Below are 27,020 nucleotides of genomic sequence, written 5' to 3'. Positions count from 1 at the left end.
TATGAATATTTTTCCTCCTACAAATGAAATTTCCTGGAGTTTTGTATATTTAGGTTTATTTTCATCCTTAGCTTTCTGTTGGGTTCAGAAAACTGTAATTTTACAGCTTATCAGGCTTGTTTTTGTTGTTAGAATGAGAGTTGATCTTTTGTGGCTTACTATATCCTAAACAGAAGTCACTACATAATTTTTATTAAGTTACCTAGCCTCTCTGAGTCTCATCTGTGAGATGACCTATGGGATGCTTGTGGGGATTAAAGATGATGTGCTGTATATTCTCATTATCTTTTCTCTTCTCCTTTGGATGGTACTTGAAATAGTGCACAGTATGATTATAAAAACAAATTCACTGTGCACTATTTCTTTCTCCTTCATTTAATTGTGTGCTTCTCTTCGTCAATGTTCATCCAAGTTGAATAAACCGAGTTTCACCTGTTGCTTCAGAAAATCTTATTCATCCTGAAATATACTAGTTTTATTCAGAGCTGTGGCTTAAATAAATGAATAGCCAGCCCTAAAAAAGTCACATACAATTGGATACTGACTCTCAAATATCATCAAATAGATTAACATTTTAATGAAACAACCACAATTACAAATTCATATCTCCAAGCATATAAATATGTTAATAAATACTTTTTATTTGACAGACATCCCCATTTTTTTGAGCCAGGAAATCTGAGCCACAGAGATATTAAGGTGGCCTGCTTAAGGAAAGAACATAAACCACAGTAGAGACTATTCTTGAACATAATTTTACAGTCTTGATTCACACAGCAGTTATCTAGACCATGCTGCTAATTTACACAGATTTGGGATTCCTGCAACCTACTTCTATATAACATTCATTATTTTTTAAAGAGACAGGAAGAATATATATTAAGTTCACTTCATTTTTTTGGATGAGACATTAATAAAAATGCCACACGACTGCAGAAAACCATATGTAAGTGACATTAGGTTATAGAAAAAGGCAGGATACATTTGGCTGAAGGGCATAACCTTGCACTGATAACTGGCTAAAATTCCTCTGTGTCTCTAATCCACTCTTCCCATTCAACACCAGTAAACCTATCATGGAATCCAAAATCCAAATGTTGGAAGATGTCCAAGGGTTATCCCTCATACTCTGCTTTCTAAGCAAAAAGAATAATCTTTTTTTTTTTTGAATGGAGGTTCTGATTAAACCCTAGCTAAACTGACTCGAGTACTCTGGCTTACATGATGCCCTGAAGGATTATTACTGATGTCATTTATGTGATCACAAGCTGTGTTTACAGCAATAAAGAAAGCCAGGCTTGGGTAGTATTAATAGCCCTACTAATTACACTACTATAAAAGGTTTACGGATGGTATAAATTCCTATATTATTATCCAATGCTCTGGCAGTGGCATTCTTCCAGAGGAAGGTATCACAGGGCTCATTTGTTTCCCTTTTTTTGGCACTAATTCATGTGAAGATGAAACAAGAGACTATATGAAAGAAAGAAGAAAAGGAGTCCACTGGGACACTCTCTTACACCAAGATCATTATGATTTCACATTTTTACTTTAGGACTTAAAAGTTATTTCATGTTGCCAATAAGCATATAAAAGGAAGCTCATTTTACTGGTAATTAAGGAAATGAAATATAAAACAATAAAATATTTTTTACCTTTCAGATTGACCAGAAAATTACTGATAATATTCGACGGTGACAGTTAAGTGGGGAAATAGGTACTCTTGAATACTGCAAATAGGCTTTTGAATTGGTAATGTTCTTTTTGGGGAAGGACAGTGAAGAGGAATTTTTATTAATATTTAGAATGCCCATTGACTCAGCATTTATTTTTAGAAATGTAAACAAGATACACTCACATGTATACAAAGATATACCTATAAATATGTTTTCTATAAAAATGGATGGAATAATTCAAAGTTGGAAACAATCTGTATGTCCACTAACTGTGGGCTTATCAATGTTATCACAACTAAAGTGAAAAAAGTAAGCTGCAGGCTGGGCATGGTAGCTCACACCTGCAATCCCAGCACTTTGAGAGGCCAAAGTTCTTGAGCCCTGGAGTTCAAGACCAGCCTAGCCAACATGGCAAAACCCCATTGTCCCTACAAAAAATATAAAAATTATCAGGGCATAGTGGTGTGAGCCTGTAGTTCCAGTTACTTGGGAGGCTAAGGTAGGAGGATCTATTGAGCCCAGGAGGTCAAGGGTGCAGTGAGCCATGATCAAGCCATTGCACTCCAGCTTGGGTGACAGAGTGGGACCCTGTTTCCAAAAGAAAAAAAGAAAAAAGAAGAACAAAGAAAAAAGCAAGCTGCAGAACAGCTTGTTTAGTTTCTAGCATTTACACAAAAACACATTATTATTATGTATATAAATGCATATGCACAGAAACATGCCATGAAAGATAAATAACAAAATTTAACAAAGATTTCCTTTGGAGAATGGGATTTATGGTAGATGAGACAAACTATTACTTTAAAAAAATTATATTTATGTCTATATTTGAAATGTTTATATTTACATAGACACTTACTGTTTATATTCATGTCTTACTTGGGTAATTTAAAAGATTAAAGTAAACTTAAAAATGAGGTAAGGTGTGGCTGGCTCACACCTGTAATCCCAGCACTTTGGGTGGCCAAGGCAGGTGGATCGCTTGAGCTCAGGAGTTTGAGACCAGCCTGAGTAACACGGTGAAACCCTGTCTGTATAAAAAAAATACAAAAATTAGCTGGGCATGGTGGTGCACACCTATAGTCCCAGCTACTTGGGAGGCTGAGGCAGAAGAAAGGCTTGAGCCCAGGAGGCAAAGGTTGCAGTGAGCCCAAATTGCACCACTGCACTCCAGCCTGGGTGACAGAGCCATACCCTGTCTCAAAGAAAAATAAAAAGAAAATGGTTATAATGTTATCACCTCAAATATAGTCTCAGAGTCTCTTGGCTTTCCATGGCTTCTTTGTAGAATTTAGCATATAAACATATTAGCAAGTGGACATATTAGCATGTTATCTCTATTCTATAAAGTGGGCATGTGCCTTAGAAGCAGTCCAACAAATATATCTGATTCAAAGATTTTTTATTAAGGAGATCTTTCCGTTTATTTTAACTCTCAATCAAATTGGATTAATTTTAATTGGAAATTCTATATAGTAAGAGATGAATGGGTTTCTTTGAGTTTAGCAAAAATGCTGAATAAAGAGTGCAATATCAATCAAAATTATTTGTTATAAAATTTGTGCCCAAAATATTGTTTATTTGCTTTTTTACATTAGGATCAAAGTTTCCCACTCTGAAATCCAAGGCAACTTGGCCTGCATTTTAGAAGACACTCTGCTCAAAGAACGAAAATTAGCATAGTACATCTTTGGCCTCCTTTCCTCAACTAGACAGGCTAATTAGAAAGCAGGTATAGCAACATCCTAGTACCTTGATTTTGAGTTTCTTTGAATCCTTATTAAAAGATCTTATTTTGGCTCACAGAATAGAGCACAGAAGTACATGTCGATTTGATTTCAATGGAAATGGAAAATAATCACTTTTTATTAACCAATTCCTCCCGTTTTTTTTTTAAATCCTGATTTCAATTTATATCATAAATGATGAAAGGTTTACATGGTCATCCAGTGCCTATAATGTTTTAAAAGAGGGATTATTGGGATGAAGGTGGGCAGGTATCAGAGACAGAAAGCAGTTCAAAGGCGGTAGCAGCAGTCCAGGTAAGACGTGATGGGTGGCTTGGCTGGGGGCAGTGATAAGGCTGATGAGGATCGAGAGAGTGCATCTGTAAGGGTCTCACAGTGTTGGGAACACAGCTCAATAGATCATCACAAAATTTAACTGAAGACAACTATGCATCAGTCAATATGTTCTTCAACCAAATTAATCTCCAACCAGAGATAATGTGGGTTCTTTAAGTTCGTTTGTTGAGTTTGCTTAAATGTTAGCCATGGGAGACTGCACAGATATATGGGAGACATTTGTGGTGGGGTTGTAGAGACCTTCTCTAGGGGAAAATTCCCTTTATGCTTTACAGGTGAAGCCATGAATAGATTTTGCTCATAAATTTTGGTATAAGATTAATAGGACACAATAATGTTTTCTTCAAGGGAATGATCATTGCTACATTTGGTTGGATATTTACCTGTGATACTTTCTGAAAACACATTAGGACTAGTGGAAATTGTGCATATTGCAATGTTGCTATCAGAGGCACCATTAATTTACTCCCCTAGAATACTACGAAATGGTAATCGAATACTCTGAAAGATGTGAAGAACATTTGCTGAATGGAGCATGCTGCATATTCAGAAAATGAGATGAGCTAGTTGGTTAAAAAATCGATATTTTGCTCTCTCTTCCTGCCCCTCTGCAGATGCTAACAGTCCCAGTGAGTGGTTGTATATCTTTGTTCTCTGTCAGATAGTAGGATAAAGCCCATGAACCCTGATATCTTCCACTGTGTTTTCACTTGGTCACTTTATAACATAAGATTATAGTGGTTTTCTAATATTTTTGGGGCTTGTTAGAAATTTCAAAAGAGTTTAAATTCAGTATACCAGCAAGGGCTGAAAGTATATTCCCAAATCACCAGGAAAAGGAGCAAAACCAGTTTGCCATTACATAGAGGGGTCACTTGGGTCTGAAGTCACTTGCTGTAGACCACTGACCTATATATAACTGCTCGTAAAGGAAGACGAGACAGTTAAGAGTCTTGGAAGTGACTCATATCCCTTATCTGCATTTTCACTTTCCACGGTTTCAGTCATCCATCATTAACCACCATCTGAAAATAAGTGAGTACAGTACAATAAGGTATTTTGAGAGGGAGACCATATTCACATAACTTTTATTACAGTATATTGTTATAATTGTTCTATTTTATTATGTTATTTTTGTTACTGTGCCTAATTTATAAGTTAAACTTTACCATAGGTATTCATGTATGTATAGGAAAAAACATAATATATATATCAGGTTCTCTACTATGTGCTGTTTTAGGCGTCCATTGGGGGTCTTGGGATGTATTCCATGAGGATAAGGGGGGAATATTATAGTTATCAAAATAGCCTTCTGGTCTAGCTCATAGAAGCTCAGCAACCAAAAAGCGGCCACAACTAAGTCTAAATCAAGGAAGTGGATGATGTCTGTGCAGTATTCTCCAAGAGAGATAGTTGGGGCAAGAGGTGAGGGGAAGATAGCACAGGGACTGGAAGAACAGAAGCTGCTCTTCTTAATGCAAAGTCAGGGTCCCTTTGCACAAAATCCCTTTGCATTGAACCATTGAAGAAAAGCTAAAGGGAAGCCATGAAACAGCAAACTATTGATTCTAGTGGTTATAATGAATTATTCTGCTGTGAATAAGTGGGGAAGACAGGACTGGAGCTGGATGGAGAGAAGAGTGGTGAAGTGGATGACAGAGAGGTTCAGTTATGTGCTGTACATCGATGTTTTGGTCAACAACTGACTGTGTATACAATGGTGGTCCTACAAAATGTTAGCGGAGCTGAGAAATTCCTACTGCCTAGTGATGTCATAGCTATCATAACATCATAATGAAATTACTTAATTTTTAAATAAGTTTAGTGTGTAGTCTAAGTGCACAGTGTCTATAAAATCTACAGTAGGCTACAGTAATGTCTTAGGCCTTCACATTCACTCGCCACTCACTCAGCCAGAGCAATTGCCAACCTTGCAAGCACCATTCACAGTAACTGCTCTATATAGGTGTATACTTTTTATTTTTATACCATATTTTTACTGTACCTTTAGTATATTTAGATATATTTAGATACACAAATATATACTCATTATAGTGTTACAATTGTCTACAGTATTTGGTACAGTAAGTTATATGCTGTACAAGTTTGTACCCCAGGAGCAATAGGCTTTACCATATAGGCTAACCATGTAGCCTAGGTATGTAGTAGGCTATACCATCTAGGCTTATGTAAGTACACTCTATGATGTTTGCACAATGACGAAATCACCTAAAGATGCATTTCTCAGAAGATATCCCTGTATTAAGTGAGGCGTGACTGTAAATGCTTTTGCAATGAAAGTTTGGTGAAGATAAGGGAAAGGATGGCCCTCAGATTTGTACTCTTGAAGTTACAGGGACTCTTTACTCGTCTCTCCTTCACTTCTCTGTGAACTTGGAGGGGGAAGGAGAAGGGAATTCATCTTTACTCAATCAGGGATCCTTCACACCTCGTAGCACAGTGACTGACAGACGAAGAAAGCCTCCCAAAGGCACTTGCTGAATAAATGAATAGTGAATGAACTAATGAACAAGTGAATTAATGAAGAAAGAAATAAAGGACTGAGGAACTGAAATTTATATAAGAGAAATCTGAATAAGATGTAATCAGGTTGGAGCCTTCTGGAAGGTTCTATATAAAGTAATCATGGGCAGAACTAAAAGCATAAAACTCTTCAGAACTAAAAGTATAAAACTCAAGTTGCATCCTTGGCTTGTGTACCAGGTTGGCTCCTTCAGTTAAGAGACACTCTCAGTATAGGAACACATTCACCAATGACTTTCCTTTTGGGTGTCTAAATTACTCAACACATCTGAGGTCCAAACAATAGAAAACAGGGGTTGAGACTTGATAAGTTTCCATGTAGTAAATAACTTACAATTTTTAACAGTGCAGAGACTTCTACATTTATGTCACTTACATAAGCTATGCCCACACATATCTCTGTTGAAAAGAAGTTACTTACCAAGTTCCCTAACTTTATTTTTAGAAGGTGAGTTCTTCACTTGCTTCTGAATGATCTAACTTAGTTTCTTTTAGCCTAAGAAAAGTTTAAAATCAATAGCTTGTTTAAAGCTGTGCTATAATCATCCCGAGTTTAACACTGCACAGCTGGAAATTTCGACCTCAGCAAATGACATCCACTAAGCCAAACGCTGAAATCTGCTTGTAGGCATAGAACCTGCTGCTTTGAATTTGGTAAGGCCTCAGTAGTCCATTGAGTTTGTCCATAGCCCACTCCTCCAGCTCAGCAATGGCTGAGCAACAGCTCCATGATCTGTGATATCGTGGCCTTCTCCTCTTCTCAAATGATACCCTAGTGGCCACTTCTCCACCAGAAGTGGCTTTGTAGCCTCCAATGCTTTGTGTTCTCTCAGAGCATTTTGCAACTCTTTTTTTTTTAATCTCGCATTATTTTTAAGTTTTTTCCTCTCCCCACCCTGATTTTATTTTCCAACTCTGAAATAGAACATTCTTACCTTGCCTAAAAATGGGAGCCCAATTTCTTTTAATGACCTCATCTAAGGATAGTTCTTTTCTTTGGAGAAGTTCATTAGTAAGGCCAGATCTCCACTTACAGAGTTCTTACTGTGGTTTCCATTGTGATGGTCTTAACAGGAATGTGTTGTTCATTGATTATTCCAAATAACTGGTGGAGATTTGGAATTCTGGTTATAAACAGTGACCCAGTTTTCCCTCTGGTAATGCATCTGAAGATTTCTACTGTTGTAATGATAGGGTCTTCCAAAGTATCTATGGCTCCTGTGCTCAAACCTGATTCCTTGCTGGAAGTTATCAGGGGCAAGAATGCCATCCTGTCCTGGCTTTGGCCAAATCACACTTCTTTTTCCTCACCTTCTGCAGCTGGCATGTACCTCAGTCAGCAGGCCAAATGGAAATTAGGTGTTCCCAGCTGCTTTGGAGCTGCATTGCTTTCTGTATGGTATGTGTATTCAGTTGGTTGCAGTTTACAATGCACTCTGTGTGTATTGTGGAAGAGAAAACACTCAGGAAAGAAGGTGGTCAAGCTTCATTTACAACATGCTTCATTTTGATTGGTACCCTAGTGCCCTGAGCCTTTTCTTGAGCAAAGAATAGTAACTTGGGAGTGTTTTACTCCAGACACGACTTAAACAGAATCTGGATATTCTCTGCAATGTCTGCATTTGTAATAAAAGTTCTGTCTCAGTCAAGGGAGTAGGAATGCTTTTCTTCCCATTTTTCCCCATTTGTCTATTAGTTAAGGCTGTGTGAGAAGGAAAAAGCTGCGGTGAAGAGAGGAAATGTGAGAAGAGCTAGAAAACACACACACACAAACAAGGGGAGAGAAAGGGTGGGAAGTAATTCTGCCTTAATGTTTCTCGGTCCTGATGAAAACTCTAGAACAAGCACTGGCCTAGGAAATTGCTTTCTCCATTTCTTCCTTTGGCAACCCTCCCTTCCCCTTTCTAATCTCTCATAGCTTGGACCATCTGGGTGCAGTTATGCCTAAAAGTCCAAGGGTGGCTCTGGCTCCTTCTGAACAAAGATTTGGGGTTCCTATTGTTCCTCTTGGCTTAGCTTTCTCAGGCAGAAAATCTCTGATTCTATACCCTGGGGGAGGGGCCTCTGAGCTTGTGCATTTAGGAATTAGTCAGGGGCTAGTGTAATAATTATATCAGTGAGTTCTCTCACAGTGGCCACTGAAGTGGTGAGAAAACATCTAAAATGACTGTTTTATTTCTGATCCTTCTATGAATTACACTTGTGCCTACTCTGGTATCCAGGGCCAAGTGAAGGAGAACATATATGCTGGAATATGGTCATTGAATTTCAGAGTTCTCATGGTAGAATTTATTCAAATTAAGGGTTACATGTATAAAATCCAACTTGCTGAGAAGAATCAATATTTAGCAAGCAAATCTAATGTTGATGATGGCATATTATATTCAGTTTATTGTTTTCTGTATGCCTGACACTGTCCTGTAAGCTTTTTATGCATCATCTTAACCCACATGAAACTTGTAAAGAATTTACTATTATTATCCTGACTTATGAAATGATGAAATACAGCACAGACAAGTTATAGATACTCATTAGGGTGACTCAATGACTCTTGAATTTTGATTGAATTGAGAAATAAAAAAAGTCCAGATCCTAACTGTTTAAAATAATATTTTAATTTAGTTGACTTAAGTAATAATTCCTAAATATGAGTCTTAAAGATAGACATTGTCTTAGAAATGAGTAATTAGGCAGTTAAAGACAAAAAAGTGATATTCACTCTATTTTTTGAAAGAAGCTTCAAATAGTAAAACAAAAAATGGCCAGAAACATAAATTCTACTCATATTTTGTTTTATTTGGAGTTATTTCCTTTATGTTTTTCCTCATATAGACCACTGAAGGAGCCCAATCACTTTAACTTGTAATAAGTCCTAACCTGTCTGCAAGTATCACATTTAAATTTGGTGAGTTACATGATGATGCTCCTTGGAGTCCTCAAAAATCTTAGGGAAACCAATGAAACTAGACATTCAAAAAATGCATAGGCAGGAAATTATGATCCAAAGATAATTATTATGCAGTTCTAAGTCTTAAAAAAAAAAACCATTTGCTTCATTTTTTCTTTCCTGCAAATCTCATGCAGTAGACTGCAATAGTGTCTGCAAGATGGCTAACTGCTGAGTCTTTGATTTAATGAAAACTTAGGGAAGGCAATTCAGTTCACTGCAGGGACTGCTTTGTTCTTCCATTATGATTCTTTTTTAATGAGAAAGATGATTGTAAAGATAAACTCTATTCCTCTGAATTTTTACACTAATTACATACAAAGCACTATTTTGGCAGAAGGGGACTTATCTCCTTCAGGCAATACAGTTATCATCTTGTAACCACCCTTCAATCTCCCACATGAACGATGGAGCTGCGTGCCAGGAATGAGTATTGCTCTATGCCAGCTCTCAGCATGGATAGATGAATGCTTAAAGATTTCCAGAATTAACAGTCAACATGGACTCCAGATAAAACAGGCAGCCTCTCCCCTTGAGCTTATACGCTGTTTAAAATAAAAGAATCAGGAAGACATTCATTAATAAAGTATTTGGCATGGGGGAATGAAGCAATGTCTGATGTATAGAGTGTATGTGTGTGTGAGTGTGAGTGTGTTTGTGTATAAGTTTATGTAAGGATTCATTAAGAGTAGATGGTGTTACATATTCATGTCAATTTTCTTCCATCTAAAAGTCATTTATTGTACTAAGTGATACTGAGAGTTCTATGTAAGATATCACTCTCTTTAAGATTCATACACATTGGCCAGGCACAGTGGCTCAGGCCTGTAATCCCAGCACTTTGGGAGGTCGAGGTGGGTGGATCATTTGAGGTCAGGAGTTCAGAACCAGCCTGGCCAACATGGTGAAACCCCGTCTCCACTAAAAAATACAAAAATTAGCTGGGTGGTAGTGGTGCGTGCCTGTAATCCTGGGTACTCGGGAGGCTGAGGCAGGAGAACTGCTTGAGCCTGGGAGGCAGAGGTTGCAGTGAGCTGGGATCGCACCACTGCACTACAGTCTGGGAGACAGAGTGAGACCTTGTCTCAAAAAAAAAAAAAAAAAAAAAAAAGAAAAAAGAAAAGATTCATACACGTTAGCATACACACGAAATGCACTATTGGATACTATAAGTTTCATTAAGACTGTGGGAGACTCTATTTGGTGCAGATTCACCCTGTAAGCACTGTAAGCACTGCTTATGTATGGAATGTGTGTGTTTTGTATTGTTTGGTGGACTTAAGCTTGATAGCTCATGTAACACTAACAGTTCCTTGATGCAGGTACAATTTTTGGGAATCAGTACTCATTCTTGTCGTCTAAAAGGATGCCACAAGGAAGTGGGAAGTTTTACCAGCATGTCCTAATATCTGTAAGCGACTGAGGGAATAGCTGCATATTGTAAACTCTAGGCTCAATGATAACTTATTCCATCATGGTAACCGCCGAGTTATAGTAGTTAATTTTCTTTTTTTCCCCCTTCAGTCAGATGCATTGAAGTATAACTTAGAGACAATAAAATTCTCTCCTTTTAAGAGTATAGTTTGAAGAGTTTCAACAAATGTATATAGTCAGGTAACCTCCATAAAAATCGAGATACACAGAACATTTCCATCCTCCCAAAAGTTTCCTTGTGCCCCTTTGCAGTCAGTCTCCTCTCACCACTACCTCAGGCTCTGGAAACCACTTGATCTATTCTCTGTCCTTATAGTTTTGTATTTTCCAGAACATTGTATAACTATGCAGTATGTAATTATATACTATGTAAACTTTCACGTCTGGATTCTTGCACTTAGTGTAATGCTTTTGAGGTTAATCCATACTATTATACGTATCAGTAGCTTATTTCTTTTTATTGGTCAGTGACATTCCATTGCATGAATTTACTGCAATTTGTTTACCCTTTCGTAAGTTGATGGGCACTTGGGTAGTTTAGTTTTTTGCAATTATGAATAAAGATGCAATGAGCATTTGTATGTAGATCTTTGCATGGACATTATGTTTTCATCTCTTGGAAAAATGCAATTGTTGAGTCACATGGCAAACGTACGTTTAACCTTATGAGACAATGCCAAGCTATTTTCCAAAGCAGCATTCCCACATTTTTCAAAGCAGCATTACCATGTGTATTCCCACATACAGGCAATATGTGAGAGTTCCATATGTAAGGAACTACTGGGAGGAAGTTTTGCTAGAAGTGGATTCTAATTTTCTTGTGTGACCTTCTCTACCATTTTCCCAGCATGATATTTATATAACATCCCAGCCCCAAATCTGTTCTTCTCTTTTCCTAGACAACATAAACATAATTCCCATGAAGCATCTACCAAACATTCATCTCAGAAATCCCTGAGGTGCAATCTTTATACTACGGGGGCTAAAATTCTCCAATCATACTTAGGAAGTAAGAACAAATGAAACCTGACAAGAAATAGGAATGGAGATTTGCCAAGTAATTTCCCACAAGGGAGACTTTTTAAGAGGCTCCAGTGAATATTACCTCACCAGACTTAGGTAAGTGACAGTACTATTTCTCCCACGACTCCCAAAGGAGTTATAATTTAGCATTTACATTTGCCAAATGCTTTGTTATTATGCCCACATGCTAATAACAGTCCCTTCTTCTCAGTGATTTAGTCAGTGTTACCCAGAGAACTGAGAACTGGGCTGTGAGTGAGCAGAACTCAGGCTTCTGCTCTGAGAAAATCCTAGGTCCTGGTTTAATTCTTTCATTGCCTTTTTTTTTTTTTTTTTTTGGACTGCCTATGGGAAGCATTAAAGGAAACTGCAATGAAAGTAGGCGGGTAGGGGGCAAAGATTCACAGAGGCAGAGGCACATTCACGGATCTGGGGAGGTGAGATCTTCAGGTGACTCTAGGGTCTGACATATGGGGAAATGCTGGCTACCTAAGTTTCCAAGCCTTTAATGTGGCTATCTGATAGGCCTATTTTATTTCACATGAAATTCTCTATTTCTTCTAATTATGTATTTTAAATGTGATATTGGTCATGGAGAATTTAGCCTATGTAATTGTATGTAAGAAATGTAGTATCTCTGTAGAGAACAAATATGAAGCCTTTGTTGAGTTGGAAGAAACAACAATTACCTCTTAATTAATGCTTCCTCAGCTACCACCCCCAACCTCCTCAAAAAAAAAAAAAATAGCAGGATACTTTCTTGGCACAAACTCTTTGAAGAATTTTTATTTAAAATGCCAAGGTTTGTGGGACTGGACCATTGGGTCATGACTTGCGTCCAGCTGTATGCGTAGACAGGGCTGTCATATTTATAAATTTCTCTTATCTCTTCTGCCCCACTTGAATATTCTGGGTGGAGAAAGGGGATGGTAAGCAGAAGGGGCCAGGAGAGGACAGGTGCTTGAATACCTAACTAACTTCCTTGCTTCAGTCTTCTCACTTAGAATTAACATTTGAACCTAGACCTCTAGGATTTCCATCTGCTAGAATTTAATGCTCAATATGAGTATTTCTCATGAAGAGTAAAGCAATGCAGTTCACTTTTAAGTATTCTTTCTTTGAGAAAAATCAAAGGGATTCTACATGGTGATATTTTTATGAGTGTTCTATTAGCACTATTAGAGACTTGTTTCATTTTTACACTCACACAAAGAAACAGATATATGATTCAATAAATAGTTTAATGTATATGTTTCAATAATTCACTGAAAAGCAAAACACATGCCATACTCATCAAATTGCTTTTAGCTGGAAGCTTGTCTTTTATCAAAAATCGGAAGAGCTTGTAAGAACACTTTTCAATGAAAAAGCAAAACTTGCAGAACCAGTCACCAAGAATGTTGAAGTTGTTAGTACCCATAACACTCAATGATGGCCATATTTTCTTTTATTTTCAGGGTCTGTATATAAAAAGAAGCAGACACTTATTATTCTAGTCATGCTTTCATTACTGATACCCATTTTTTCCCTACCACTGTGAGTTGAGGAGGAAATTGAGGAGGAAAACAAAGGCTAAAAGTGTTTTCTTTTTACCCTCAGCATCCTGCCTTTACTCCTCCGGCAATGAGTAGATTGCTGGTGTGAAAACAAAAAGGAATTAGAGAAACAAGAATGTAGAAAAATGGTAGCAGAAGAAAGAGAAGAGGAAATGATTGCTTATTAAAGTTTTTATGATTTATACACACTCAGAAGTTAAAAACTGCTAAAAGAGCATGAGTATCTATTATTTAAAAACTTAAAGGTAGCTCTGGGAAGCAGCATGATTTTTGTCATCACAGACAAGAGAAGCTTATGGGCAGAAAGTTAGATGATACATGTTTTCTTGATAGGAACTGTATCCTATTTTCACCTTTGTCTTTAAAAGCCTGTCACATTTCTTGCTCTTACATCACAAAAGCAAGTACTGGTGGTCTTCATTGGACCCCAGTCTGTCCTCGCCTCTGGTTCACAGTCTCTGCATTTTGTTCCTCTGCTTCCTGACTTCAGCTGTAATTACATGGAATTTTAAGAAGACAGTAGATATAAGGAGAACTCATCTTTTGAGAGTTTCCTAGGCAAATGCATACATTTTTGGAACCTTCACTGTACTTTCTTAGTCATATTCCTGAAGCCCCACTTTGTATGAGTTGTTTGGATTTCAGGCTTTATTCCAGTGGGTACATTTTAATTTCCTACCTAACTTCTCAAAGTGGTTACAATTAAGCTATTGATGTAACAGTTATCTCTGTTTTACCTAAATTCTCAAACTTGATACAATGTCAACAAAACTACTTTGGTGGAGTACATTTCTTTCTACAAAGTTGTATTTCTGAAGGTCTTTGATATGAACAGTAAGCATTTTTTTTTTTTTTTTTTTTTTTTTGAGACACAGTCTCGCTCTACGGCCCAGGGTGGAGCGCAGCGGCGCGATCTCTGCTCACTGCAAGCTCCGCCTCCCGGGTTCATGCCATTCTCCTGCGTCAGTCTCCCAAGTAGCTGGGACTGCAGGCACCCGCCACCACGCCCGGCAAATTTTTTTGTATTTTTAGTAGAGACGGGGTCTCACAGTGTTGGCCAGGATGGTCTCGATCTTCTGACCTCGTGGTCTGCCCGCCTCGGCCTCCCAAAGTGCTGGGATTACAGGCGTGAGCCACTGCACCTGGCCAAGCATTTTTTAAAAATTTTAGAACCATCTGGAAGAACACCTAGCTCCAACTATAAAGAGGGCTAGACTTAAAATTTGCTCAACTGGATATGATATTTTGTAAGGAAGATGGTACCCAAATTTTTGTAGGAATCAATTAATAATCAAGGGCAAACTCAACTCCAATTCATTTTGGAACTTATACTGGAGACTGCTGCTTCAGAGTCTTTGATCATGACTCTAGTGAAATTTTGATAGGGAGAATTCAGTTTGACTTTGAAGTCAAATTTAAGCAAGGCTTTCATAATAACCTCACCCTTAATGCTCTTGAAAGGCTTCTTGCATTTAGCACATTGTTTTAAATGTGACAATCATTAAATTTTAGAAGATATATGATTAAAACTATAAAGAAAGATTTGTTTAAAAATGTATTTCTGAGTCTAACTTCATGCTGTTAGGTGGCCCAGAGTGGCAACATGTGGCTCAGACCTAACCTGCAGCTCTCAGAGCAGTGAGAAAGGAGAACTTGCGACTACGAGACTCTCCCTTGCACACACCACACTTTCCATCCTTCCCTCTTTGTTGTTCATTCTTTCCCAAATTTTCAGGTGTCTGACAAGACAGATTAGTATGTCTCCAGAACATTGTACTGAATCAGCCTATAGAAAATTAATGTAATTATTATGTTCATTTACAGATGTTAGCTTAATGCCAGCCTATTAAAACATCTAAAGATGAAGCTTAAAACAAATAACCATTCTGAGGAAACACCCAAATGAAGACATGCCAGCAAACTTAGTGAGGATCTGAGGCAATGGTAAAAATTTCCAGAGGGTATTTTAGAAATTGATTCTCTCCATCACAGACTGGTATCGGCAGTCAAAATTTCCCTAGCCCTCTTCAGTCTTTTCTTTCTAAAGAACCTCCAAATTCCTTGCTGCTCCTAGTCCTTAGCCTCTTTCCATTGGTCTTTCTTCCTGTCCACCTCCAACCCTCTCCCTAAATCGTCTATGACATCCTTGTGATGGTTAATGAGTGTCAACTTGATTGGATTGAAGGATAAAAAGTATTGTTCCTGGGTGTGTCTCTGAGTGTGTTGCCAAAGGAGGTTAACATTTGAGTCAGTAAACTGGGACCTACCCTCAATCTGGGTGGGCACCATCTAATCAGTTGCCAGCACAGCTGGGATAAAAGCAGGCAGAAGAACATGGAAGGACTAGACTGGCTGAGTTTTCTGGCCTCCATCTTTCTCCCACGCTGGATGCTCCCTGCCCTCAAATGTCGGACTTCAAGTTCTTCAGCTTTTGGATTCTTGGACTTATACCAGTGATTTGCCTGGAGCTTTGGGGACTTCAGCCACAGACTGAAGGCTGTACTGTCGGCTTCCCTACTTTTGAGGTTTTGGGACTTGGACTGGCTTCCTTGCTCCTCAGCTTGCAGATGGCCTACTGTGGGACTTCACCTTGTGATCGTGAGTCAATACTCCTTAATAAACTCCCTTTCATATATACATCTATCCTATTAGTCTTCTGGCTCTAGAGAACCCTGACTAATACAATCCTCCTGACCGCACTGTGGTATCTCATTATATCTTACACCGAGGGCTGGTTTCCTATTCAGGGTTTTGAAATTCAAAGGAAAAAAAAACCTCTCCTTTTGTTCAGAAGGGTCTCCGCTCCCTCCTCCTGCCTTCCCTGCACCTCACAAGGAGAGGCAGGGTGGGCCCTGAAGCCACACTGCCCTCACAACCCTGCCTTGGATGGGCCTCTACTCCTTGCTCTCCTATATCCACAAGCAGTTTCCTGGGCTGTCAGAGCCTTGGTTTTCTCATTTATAAAATTTTGGATAATCATACCTATTTCCTTGGATTGATGGAATAAAAAGGATAATTTACATACACAGTGGCTGGCGCATTATAAAGGCTCAATAGATGGTACTGTAATTATTAACTCTAGGCATTTTACCACATTTTATCTTCTAAGCTTTTTTAGCCTCTACCTATAAATTATTGGTATGGTTGAAATAATTCTCCCTCCCCTTTAGAATGGCTTAACTTTTTTTTCCTGATTCAAGTTTTTGTTAAACCCCTGGATTCCTGAAAAGTGAGATGTACAAGAACTCAAAGACTAAATACATTGTACCATCTTGCAGTATAGTTTCAGAAAATTTTTAAATCTACCTATAAGCTGGATGCCCCACGCTTCGAGTTGTCCTGCCTTACTGGACCAAACCAATGTATTTCTTATTTTATTTTATTTTTTAGTATACTTTAAGTTCTAGGGTACATGTGCACAACGTGCAGGTTTGATACATAGGTATACATGTGTCATGTTGGTTTGCCATCAACTCGTCATTTACATTAGATATTTTCCCTAATGCTATCCCTCCCCCAGCCCCTCAACCCCCAACAGGCCCTGGTGTGTGATGTTCCCCGCCTTGTGTCCAAGTGATCTCATTGTTCAATTCCCAACTATGAGTGAGAACATGTGGTATTCGCAAACCAATGTATTTCTTAAATGATTGAAGTCTCATGTCTGCCTAAAATGTATTAAATATAAAACCAAGCTGCACCCCGACCACCTTGGGCACATGTTCTCAGGCTCTTCTGAGGGCTGTGTTAGGGGCCAGGGTCACTCATATTTGGCTCAGAATAAATTTCTTCAAATATTTTACGCAGTTTCATGCTTTTTTTTTGACACTTAGATAACACATTTACAACATTCAAAATTATTAGTTTCCAAATCGCACTCAGGAAACACAGCTGAGATTCAATGTCAATAACTTTGGTGGCCTGAGATTTTATTCTTAAAATAATAATGATTATTGATGTTAAACTTTAAAAAACAAGCACTGATAGAACCAATTTTTGAGAAGTAAATAAAATTAGCTTCTACAATACTTTAAACAAATCTAAAACTGGAAGTCAGTCTCAACTTGTTCATATTTATTCCTCCTATGAGATGAAATCCAGTATTGGTCAAATCATTATAATTAAGCATTATTCTTCTGGACAGTAATCCAAATAAATAAATGTAAAAATTAAATACTGATAGTCTTATACATGTTTCCTAAAAGCGTGACTATTAAAATTGATGTACACAGCTATACATGTGTCCTTATCTATTATTAATGTATATAATTGTCTCCAAATGTATTAATGATTTTTTTCAATGTACATTTTACAGCTGACAGCTACTATTTTGGGGAAAATTGATGGCTATTTCTGAGCCATAGATAAAAGTGTTTACACCTTGTCATTGACCATTTTGTGCTGCTATAATGAATAACATATTCCATAATACCTGAGACTGCACAATTTATAAAGAACAGAGATTTATTTCTTATGGTTCTGGAGGCTGGGAAGTCCAAGGTCAAAGGGCTCACATCTGGTGAGGGCCTTTTTGCGGCATCCTCACATGGCAGACAGGCACAAGAGCACACATGAGAGAGCAAGAGAGGGCAAGAGGGGGACCAAACCCACATTTAGCTGATGGCATTAATCCCATGATAATGGCATTAATCTCCATTCAGGAGGGTGAAGCCCTCACGGCCTAGTAACATCTTTCTTAATACTCCCACCTCTTAATATTGTCACAGTGGCAATTACATTTCAACATGAGTTTTGGAGGGGACGTTCAAACCACAGCACACTGGATTCAGTGGCATATCATATGACTCTGAATCATCCCTTCCAGGGATGTACCCTGAGGTTTTTCAACTGCAACTGCCCCTTAAAAAAAGGTTTTCTTGCATTGGCTCTTAGCGGACTTGTTTTATTTCTTTAATTATTTCAAGTTCAAAATAATTTCACATCTCATCTGACCATTTGTGGTAGTTTTATTTTTTTCTTTTTCTGTGATGTTAATAGAGTTGTCTGTGTTTACAATTTGTATCTTTCTTGTGTCACTTTCCCACAGAACATGTATTTGTCTGCAATTCCCTTGGATTTCTCAGAGCAAGCATTATTTAGAATATCTGCATCAGGCCTGTTCCAAGTTCCAGGGAAAAACTCATTTAATTCCACTGAGAGGGTAGAAGTAATGTTAACAGGGATTCAAAAAGTGAGCAATTGTACATTTTTGCCTATACATGCAGTTCCCACTTCTTGCTGAATTCATATGATTAATTTTCTTTGTGATTTATTCACTCATTTTGTTTACTGTATTACTGCAAAATAGAAAAGTAAGATCTGGGGTTTTCAATGATCTTAACTGATGCTGTAAGTGACAAAACGTTATCTGGTCATGGCTCATCTTTTTTTTAGGTGTTTGTAAAAGCTATATTCCTGGTGTTTTTGTGAGCTTACCTTGTCTGACGGCTAGTGTGGTGGTATAGACCAAGAAGAGAAGAATGTAATTGAGGAAACTCTGGAAGACTGGTGTGTTGGCATGGAAATCTTCTGACAGATACTTGCTAGTCAAGCCAATTCCACAAATAAGGAGGGATAACACTTGGCCCAGGGCCACAGAGATTAACATCTCCCTGAGAAATAAAGAGAAAAAAAAACAGCAAAGGTCAGCAGGAAGACCATTAAAACAATAGCAATTAAAACTTTTTGAGCACTGGTAGCATGCACTGGATTAAGTGCAATTAAATATTATTCCCTTTAGTCCATCAAAGCAATCCCTCGAGGAAGGTGCAATGATTACTGAGATTTTACAGAGGAGGAAACCAAAACTTAGAGTGGTTAAGGAGTTTGCTCACAGTCATGTAACTAGGAAGTGGTGAAACTGGAATTTGAGACCAAATCTCTCCGAAAGAGCCTGGCTTCTAGCTACTGACCTCTGGGTGCCAATGGTAGTGGGGAGGGGGCGGGGAAAGAACATCATCTTAATGCTCACCATAGTATTGATGAAATATTTAGTGATGGTGAGAGAGTACCTGAACACTGACTAGGAGGGACCATATTCCCGCCTCATCCTCAGGTTCTCGTACCAATAAAGGGAGACTCTTTTCTTTATAGATTGAAATCCCAGATCCAGAAACCCCTAGGTGAAGGGGCTACGCAAATCCCTGAAAACCAGAAGGACCATCTGCTGTCCATTCCCAGACTCTAGAACTCAGTTTGCTCTAGGAAGCTTTGATGAGCATTAGGTATCTGCTGTCTTCTACTCAAGTTACAATTGCCTACACACTAAAACTGCTATTCGTGAAAGAGATTCAGTACTGTGGTGGTATAATATAACCTTTCAAATTACGCCAACTTATTTTTTGTGGCTTTTTCCATAGGCGCTGCCCCTATAGACCTCTGTGGCAGGGACTACAGGCAAGGGTCAAAGGTGTTCATTTTGCATACAAATAAAATGCCCTCGCTAGCTTTGTGGTCACATACACCCACATGCTTTTACACAGAAAAAGCCCCTGGAAATACAAAGCAGATTTCTGCCCTCCCTGAAAGTCACATCTGACTTGTCTGGTTTATTTATAGAAACAGTAATATAATAGAAGCATGCAGTAGTATTTCTTTCATTAAAAGTTTTATTTTATTTTTAATTGACACATAATAATGGTACATATTTATGCAATACAGTCTCATGTTTCGATACATGTTCACATTGTATAATAATCAAAGCAGAACAATTGTCAGATCAAAAATTATCATTTCTTTGTGGTGAGCACATTCAAAATCTTCTAGCTCTTTTGGAATATACAATACATTATTGTTAACTATATCACTCTAGTTTGTAATGCAGTATTATTTCTAAACAAAAAGCTTTAGGCAAAGGATTTGTGGTGTTACATATTTACTCCCCCATAACAGATGTGAGTCCATTTTTCTGGAATGAGCACAGAGTCCTGGGCAGTACTTTGGTTGTATTTTGCTTTAAAAAAGAAAAAACATCAGCTATATTTTGTTCATTCCATCTGCTTCCATGAGGAGGAAAAATTGTGGTAAGGCATGTGGGCATGCAGAGAAGAATTTTCTGAGGTTAACCTGTTTCCAGGTACCAGCTCCTGACCTCTGAATTCAATCTCTATAAAGAAGCCAAAGACATACTTTTCAACATCCATGTTTAAAATGTCAGTATGCTGCTTAAAATCTTACAATAGTTCCCCACAGAATGCAGAGATCTATAAGGTCTGTGGTAGAACATCTGCAAAGATGCCTGCTGACATAGCCTTTACATTCCTGCTGCTCTGCCCAAAGGGAGGTAGGGGTCTCTTTCTCCTTTTCTGGAAGCTGAGCTGGTCTTGTGACTTGCTCTGACCAACAGAATGTGGGGGAGGGGATGTCATGTGACTTCTGGGCCTAAGCCTTATAAAGCTCTACAGCTTCTATTTTCTGCCCTCATAAAATATAGCTTCCATTTACTTCAGGTTTGAGAGACCACATGAAAAAAAGAGAAATCCAGCCAGCCATCACTGTCCTGACATGAGTGAGGCTTCTGGATTCTCCTGCCCCAGTCAAACCATGCCAACATATGCCACCAGGGAGCAGAGGTGAACCACCCTGAAAGACTGCTGCTTAATTGAAGAACTGTGAGAAATAATACATGAGGCTGTTTTAGGGCATGGAGATGTACAATGGTTTGTTACATGGCCAACAAATAATTGAAATCATGTCCTAAACGCTCTCCCTCCATTCCCACTACCTCTGGAACCTGACCCTCTGTCTCCCTTATTACTCCTCCATGAAGCACTTTAGCCTGACAGAGCTACTTGCACTTCAGCAGTGAGATATGGTCTTCTGTGTCTGCATTCCCTTGTATAAGTTATTATTTCCAAAAAGTTCATTGTGCCTTTGCCAGTCTGACTCTTATGCATCTTTCAAGATTTGGCTTCTATGTCACTCCCTTTGAGAAGTACTCCGTCTTTTCTTCCCTGGGATGCATCTCTTTGTTACTTCTATCTCATTGTATTGAAACTAATGCCTTTATACCTCTCGCCTCAGCTGGACTGTGATGCTTGTACCATGTTCTTCACTATATCTACAGCCAGGCAGTACCATTCAGAGGAAGTAGAAAATGGAGGGATTCAAAGACAGTGCAGAGGAGGCCTAGGCAACAAGAAACAGTTTATTGAAATAAAGGGGATGGTTAATAAAAGAAAGAAAGAAAAGTAGAGGTAAAAAGGAGTACCAGAATTAACTCAAATGATTTTAAAGGCCAGGTGCAGTGGCTTACACCTGTAATCCCAGCACTCTGGGAGGCTAAGGCAGGAAGATCACTTGAATCCAGGAGTTCAAGACCAGCCTGGACAACATAGTGAGTCTTCATTTCTACAAAAAATTAAAAAAATTATCCAGGTGTGATGGTGCATGTCTGTAGTCCCAGCTCCTTGGGAGACTGAGGCAGGAGGATTGCTTGGGCTTGGGAGGTCAAGGCTGCAAGTGAGCCATGATTCCACCATTGTACTCAAGCCTGGGCTACAGAGAAAGACCCCATCTCTTATAAAAAATTAAAGGTTTTTAAGACTGCCTAAGATAATATCTACTGACAAAAATAATGATAAGGAGCTGGTTTTAGTGGAGAAACAATACATATTTTAGGTATATTGAACTTGAGATGCCAGATGAACTTCCAAATGATCCAGCAGCATTAGTAGCATGGGATCAGAGTGGGATAGGGAGGTCAACCAGGAGATAAATATGCAGAGGTTATACTCATAAAAGTGATGGTGAAAATACTGGAAATGGATAATATCCCCAAGAAAGGGAGAGTAGGAGAGAAAGTAAGAGAGCCGTGGGAAATATCTTTGTGGAATCCCAAGGTTGGAGGTGGGTGAGGGAGAAGAAGCACATCACCAGAATCGGAAGTGGTTAGAAGGCTAAGAGGAAGAGCAAGAGGGTTTTTGGTGTTAAGGAAACCAAAAGAAAAGAGACATTCATGGATTGAATAGTTGTAATACTGAATGTTGCTTAGAGGGTAGAGAGAATGAAGACTGACAAGACATCATTTGTAGTCACTGCCATCCTTTAAGAGTTTTGGTTGAGTGGAGAATAACAGAGCAGTATCGGTGTCATGCAAATCAAGAGAAGAGAGAGTTTCATGGAGGGGACAGCTAGTAGTGACTACATGAAAAGGAAATGGTGAGAAATCAGAGGTGTTGACTTTGCAGAATTTTGAAGAATTCAAAACATTCATGGAAGGAATTTGATACAGTCATCATGTAACATAATATCAATGATAGTTAAAATAATAATGTTTAAAATGATTTAAAAATTAATTTAGCTTATCCTATCACTGGGTCATTCTTGATTATTTGCATAATAACTTATATTCCGAAATAGAAGAAATGTGAATAGAGTTACAACTAATATATAAGAGTTGTTCTTGACGCTGAGTATGTCTCCTGGAGAATGCTGTGTATGGAGTACATCTCCTTGGGACAAGAAGGGTGAAAACTATTGCTATGACATGGATTCCTGCAGCTCTATAAATTGCAACTATAGTGTTCAAAACTTTGGCAATATGCTATGCCTTTCCTGAACAAAATCACACCACAAATAAATGACAGATTACTTATATAAGAGAATACAATTTTAGTCTTTCTTATGTATATGCACCAATATAGTATAAAATAGCATTCTATATGCCAAACACTATACATGCAAAGATGAACAAGACACAGTCCTTGTCACTGGGGAGCTACAAAACTAAGATTTGGGAGCTAGGTCCTCAAATAACTTAGTATAAAATGGAGCCAATTAAGCTAAAGCAACAATAATAATTCATATTTAGTAAGTTCTTACTATGTGCCAAGCCATGGGCTTAGACTTACACATATGATCTTAGTTAATCCTCATAATAACCTTATAAGGCAGCTATTATTACTGTTCGATTTTATAGATAAGTTAGCTGATGCTTAGAGAAGTTAAACAAGCAGCCCAAGGGCCCAAGGTCACAGAACTAACAAGGGGAAGAGTTTGGATGCAAACTAGGTTATGTGGCTCGAAATCTCAACTTTTTAATTATTACGCTATACTACTATTTTGGTGGCAAAAATATACTCTATGCCCTCATAGAGTGCAAGAACTTATAACTAGAAACCTAAGTGGTTGGTTTCCAGAAATATTCTAGAGGAGGTAAAGACAAAAACAAGTCTGGGACTGACCCTCTGATGAAAACTCTTCCATCAAGATATCCGTAATGTGTGCCTTTCAACAAGAAGTCAATACAAATCTATTCTTGTTTCTTCAGTCAAACAAAACATCAAGTCTGCTGTATTCAATTTCTGCTTTTAATTAGTGGCCATGTCATTCAGCTGCTGCTGGTATGATTTGATGGAGAATACAAATTATGGTTTTATTGGTCATGCTAATGAGCACGACATGTAAAACAGGAAGGAATGAAAGGAACCTTTTATCAGATTAGTTCATGAGTCTTTTTCCTACTGCAGGGAGCTAGATATTGTAGCTATTGCAGCCTGCACATCTGAGCTAGTTCCTAGAGTCACCAAATAAATAAGTAAATAAAAATAGAAATAAACCTAAATGCCTAAATGTTGACACTCTGCTTACTATGCCCCCTGCCCTGCCATCTTGCCCTGATCAAATTCTCTTTTGTTCTCTATTAGCACAGGACAAATCCATTTGGTGACGTGTTGTACAAAAATGTGCTCCCTGCTCTCTCTGCCTTAGGATCTCTTTAGTTCATTTACTGTTGCCCTATCCCTTCTAAATATTTTTTCCTTAGATAATTGCTATGGTAGATCTGTGGTCCTTTCACCTAACTCCTCATGGCCTTATGACAATGTCTTCTTCAGAGACCCTCTGTTTAGCCACTCCCTGCTCTCCTCCCAAGGGTGAGGCAAGTGTCCTCACCTGCATTTCCCTATCACTATTTGCACTCACCATATTGTGTAGCTCATAAGCTCCTGAAAAGAAGGGAATGTATTTTATTCTTTTCTGTTTCTAGTGCCTTGAGGACTGCTGGACAGAAAGAAAACAGATGCTCAATAAACACAGGATGAAAGAGTGAACAAATTTATGAGTAAATAAATATCTGTAAATGAAAATGGCAAAGTCTTAGAAGATTTGGAAGATGGTTGCTTATCTTACCTTGAAAAACTACTAGCTCTGAAAGACAAAAATCATGTTGTTTTTTACCGTATTCCATCTGCCAGTTAGACATTGAGATTAATAAGCTATTTTCTGGTGCTTTCCAGAACAAGCCTGGTAAGGTGCTATCTTGCAAAAATGATGCTAAATATGGTGCCGGTTGGAATTTTGCATAGCGAGCTGTAGGTTATTCATGTAGTATATTGAATAACGCACCAGATGCATTCTAACATAAGATACATAGTTCCTATAATTTTAGTGGCAGAAATAGAGAGGAGACTATGATACACATTTTCATCTTCTTTGTTTATGCATTTAAAAGGACATCCTATTCACTTTAAACTCAGAATGACTAGACAATGAAAAATGCATGAGTCTCAAGAAAAATAGTGCTGCTGGAAGCTAAATACCTGTTATAACAGAGCTTGTCTTCATAAAGACTGACATAACCATTACCATCGGCACTTTGTTCTGTTAAAGAAACAGACTTTAGAATTTTGAGAGTAAACTTGTGTTACAAATTAGATATTCAAAATAGTAAGATTTAAAATAAAGCATAAACTGAATCTTGTTTTCTTCTCTTAGTCATAAGAATACATTCTTTTAAAAGGTATGAAGAATTTCAACATAGTGTTACATAATCATATTGCTTTGTAATTCTTTGCTACAAAAGTGAAACAATTATGTCATCATCTTGAATTACAGCACATCAACCTTTCTGTGGCGACATCTTCATTCTGATAACTATTCTCAGGAAAGTCATGTCAGATCTGAGTCAGCATATGAATTCAAACATGCATACATAATGAACACTTAAGTCTACTGCCTGGACGAAAATCAATACCCCTTGAACGTGGGAGAAGCGTGTTCTACCATGTTCTTTGACAAGATTCTTGTTTGCAGAAGTTAGGCCACTGACTTCTATAAGCTCTTTGCTGAAAGGTTTTTATCACATTCAAGCATTAATTAGACTTATATGTAAGAAGATTATTAGGCAAGAAGAAAATATACATCTCCAGAAATTTATCATTAATTGGGTTTCTTTGCCTCACATTCTGCATTCACGGACTTGAATCTGTTCTTTGGCTCTGTGGTATCCATTTTGTTTATCTAATTAGGTAAGAGAAACCAAGTAAGATGCAAGGAAGTGCTTTAAACATGTTTTACTGGCACTAAGTGTAGGAGATTTTTGAGACTGGTGTGAGAGGGGCAGTCACAGATGCTCATGGATGCTGTATGTTTTATGTTTACAGAAGTAACACAGAAAACTGAAAAGGCACCAAATAGGGAGCTGGAAGCCCTTGGCTCCGTGAGTTCCACTAATTAAGCTCCGTGATTGTGCACATCTCTCACTCTGGGTTTGGGCTTCTTCATGTAAAATAAGGATATGATGATTGACACGTGTGTATGACACTTCTTATGCTCCCTTTCACTTTCCTTTTGATCTCACCTATCTCCAGTGTCTCTCGCCACTTACTCTAGCTCCAGTGGTTGCTGCCATGACCAACTCTGCATAGGGTATAACCAACATTATGTGGGCACAACCCAGGGGCCCTGTGTCCGATACCCAGGCTGTGTATCTCATGCCTTCTTTCCTGGGGATTCTCAGTTGATACAGAGGACCAGATCCTGCAGGAACCTGTTTCGTGCCCACTCATGAGCAACGGGAACATGTAGGGGAATTACTGCACCTGACCAGTAGGAAACTCTAGCAGACAGATACATTCTTCTTTCTCCCCCACACGGAGTGCACTGTGAAGCAGTCATTTATACAGACTCTGAAGATGGTCCTGACTCACAAGGTTCTCAGTGTGTGCCCTGCATCTCTGTGCTGTGTCTCCCTCTTTGCCTTCCTCAATCCTGCTCCTTGCGATTGTATGCCTTAATAAAGTAGAACATACAAGCCTTTATCTGTCTTCTACAAGACTCAGGCTAATAAAATAAGCTTTATGTTTTCTTCGACTCCACAATTCAGACTTACTTTTAGAAGATACTGATCTGTGCACATCAACTCTTGGAATTTGTATCTTTGATCCTAAAGTCTATTCCTTTTGTGAATTTGATTAAACTCTTTGGTAGCCAAGTTACCAGCAATGTTTATTCATTTATTATGTGCAAACTCTGTGGGTTTTGGGATTAGCCATAGAGAAACAAATCAGTCAGTAGCATTTGCCAAGGCCTGCTGGGTGCAGGTTATGAGAAAGGAATGCTTGGCCCTGCCTCTAGGAAGTTTAGAGGGAGCACGAAACATAAATAAATTAAACTAAACAGAGAATATAAAAATAACCATGTAGTCAAATAAATTTATATGAAACTGCTGGAAGTTAGGATAATTTTAGTTTTTAAAAGTGGACAAAGCCAATCTGAAAATGTTTTCTAGAGAACATAGTTTTGAGTCTTTGTTTTTTAAATAATGAGAGAGATGTAATTTGAGAAGTTGGCATGTCATCACAGGAAAGGGAATGCCCTGTTGTCTCAGAAGCAGGGACCAACACGGAATCACTTGGCTGGTCAGTGAGAAATCATAATAATAGAAGAGATGGGTAAACAGAAGTAAGCACAGAGGAATTTAAAGTGCAGGGCAGAGTTTTAATTCAGAAGAAATCATTCTTTGACATTTTTGAGCAAA

At 38.2% G+C, this 27,020-nt stretch overlaps 1 protein-coding gene across 1 annotated transcript in view; it reads right to left on the bottom strand.

Annotated features, from left to right (window-relative positions):
• SLC35F1 (solute carrier family 35 member F1) overlaps nucleotides 1-27,020 on the bottom strand; it is a 401,279-nt gene that overhangs the window by 142,247 nt on the left and 232,012 nt on the right. Inside the window, exon 2 of the mRNA XM_030809615.1 lies at nucleotides 18,698-18,873. Within this exon, the coding sequence (XP_030665475.1) occupies nucleotides 18,698-18,873 (176 nt within the window). The remainder of the gene's footprint in view (nucleotides 1-18,697; nucleotides 18,874-27,020) is intronic.

The sequence above is a fragment of the Nomascus leucogenys genome, chromosome 3 (genome assembly GCF_006542625.1).
Source record: "Nomascus leucogenys isolate Asia chromosome 3, Asia_NLE_v1, whole genome shotgun sequence".
In the NCBI taxonomy this organism is placed as follows: Eukaryota; Metazoa; Chordata; class Mammalia; order Primates; family Hylobatidae; genus Nomascus; species Nomascus leucogenys.
This window is presented reverse-complemented; position numbering and strand designations above follow the sequence as displayed.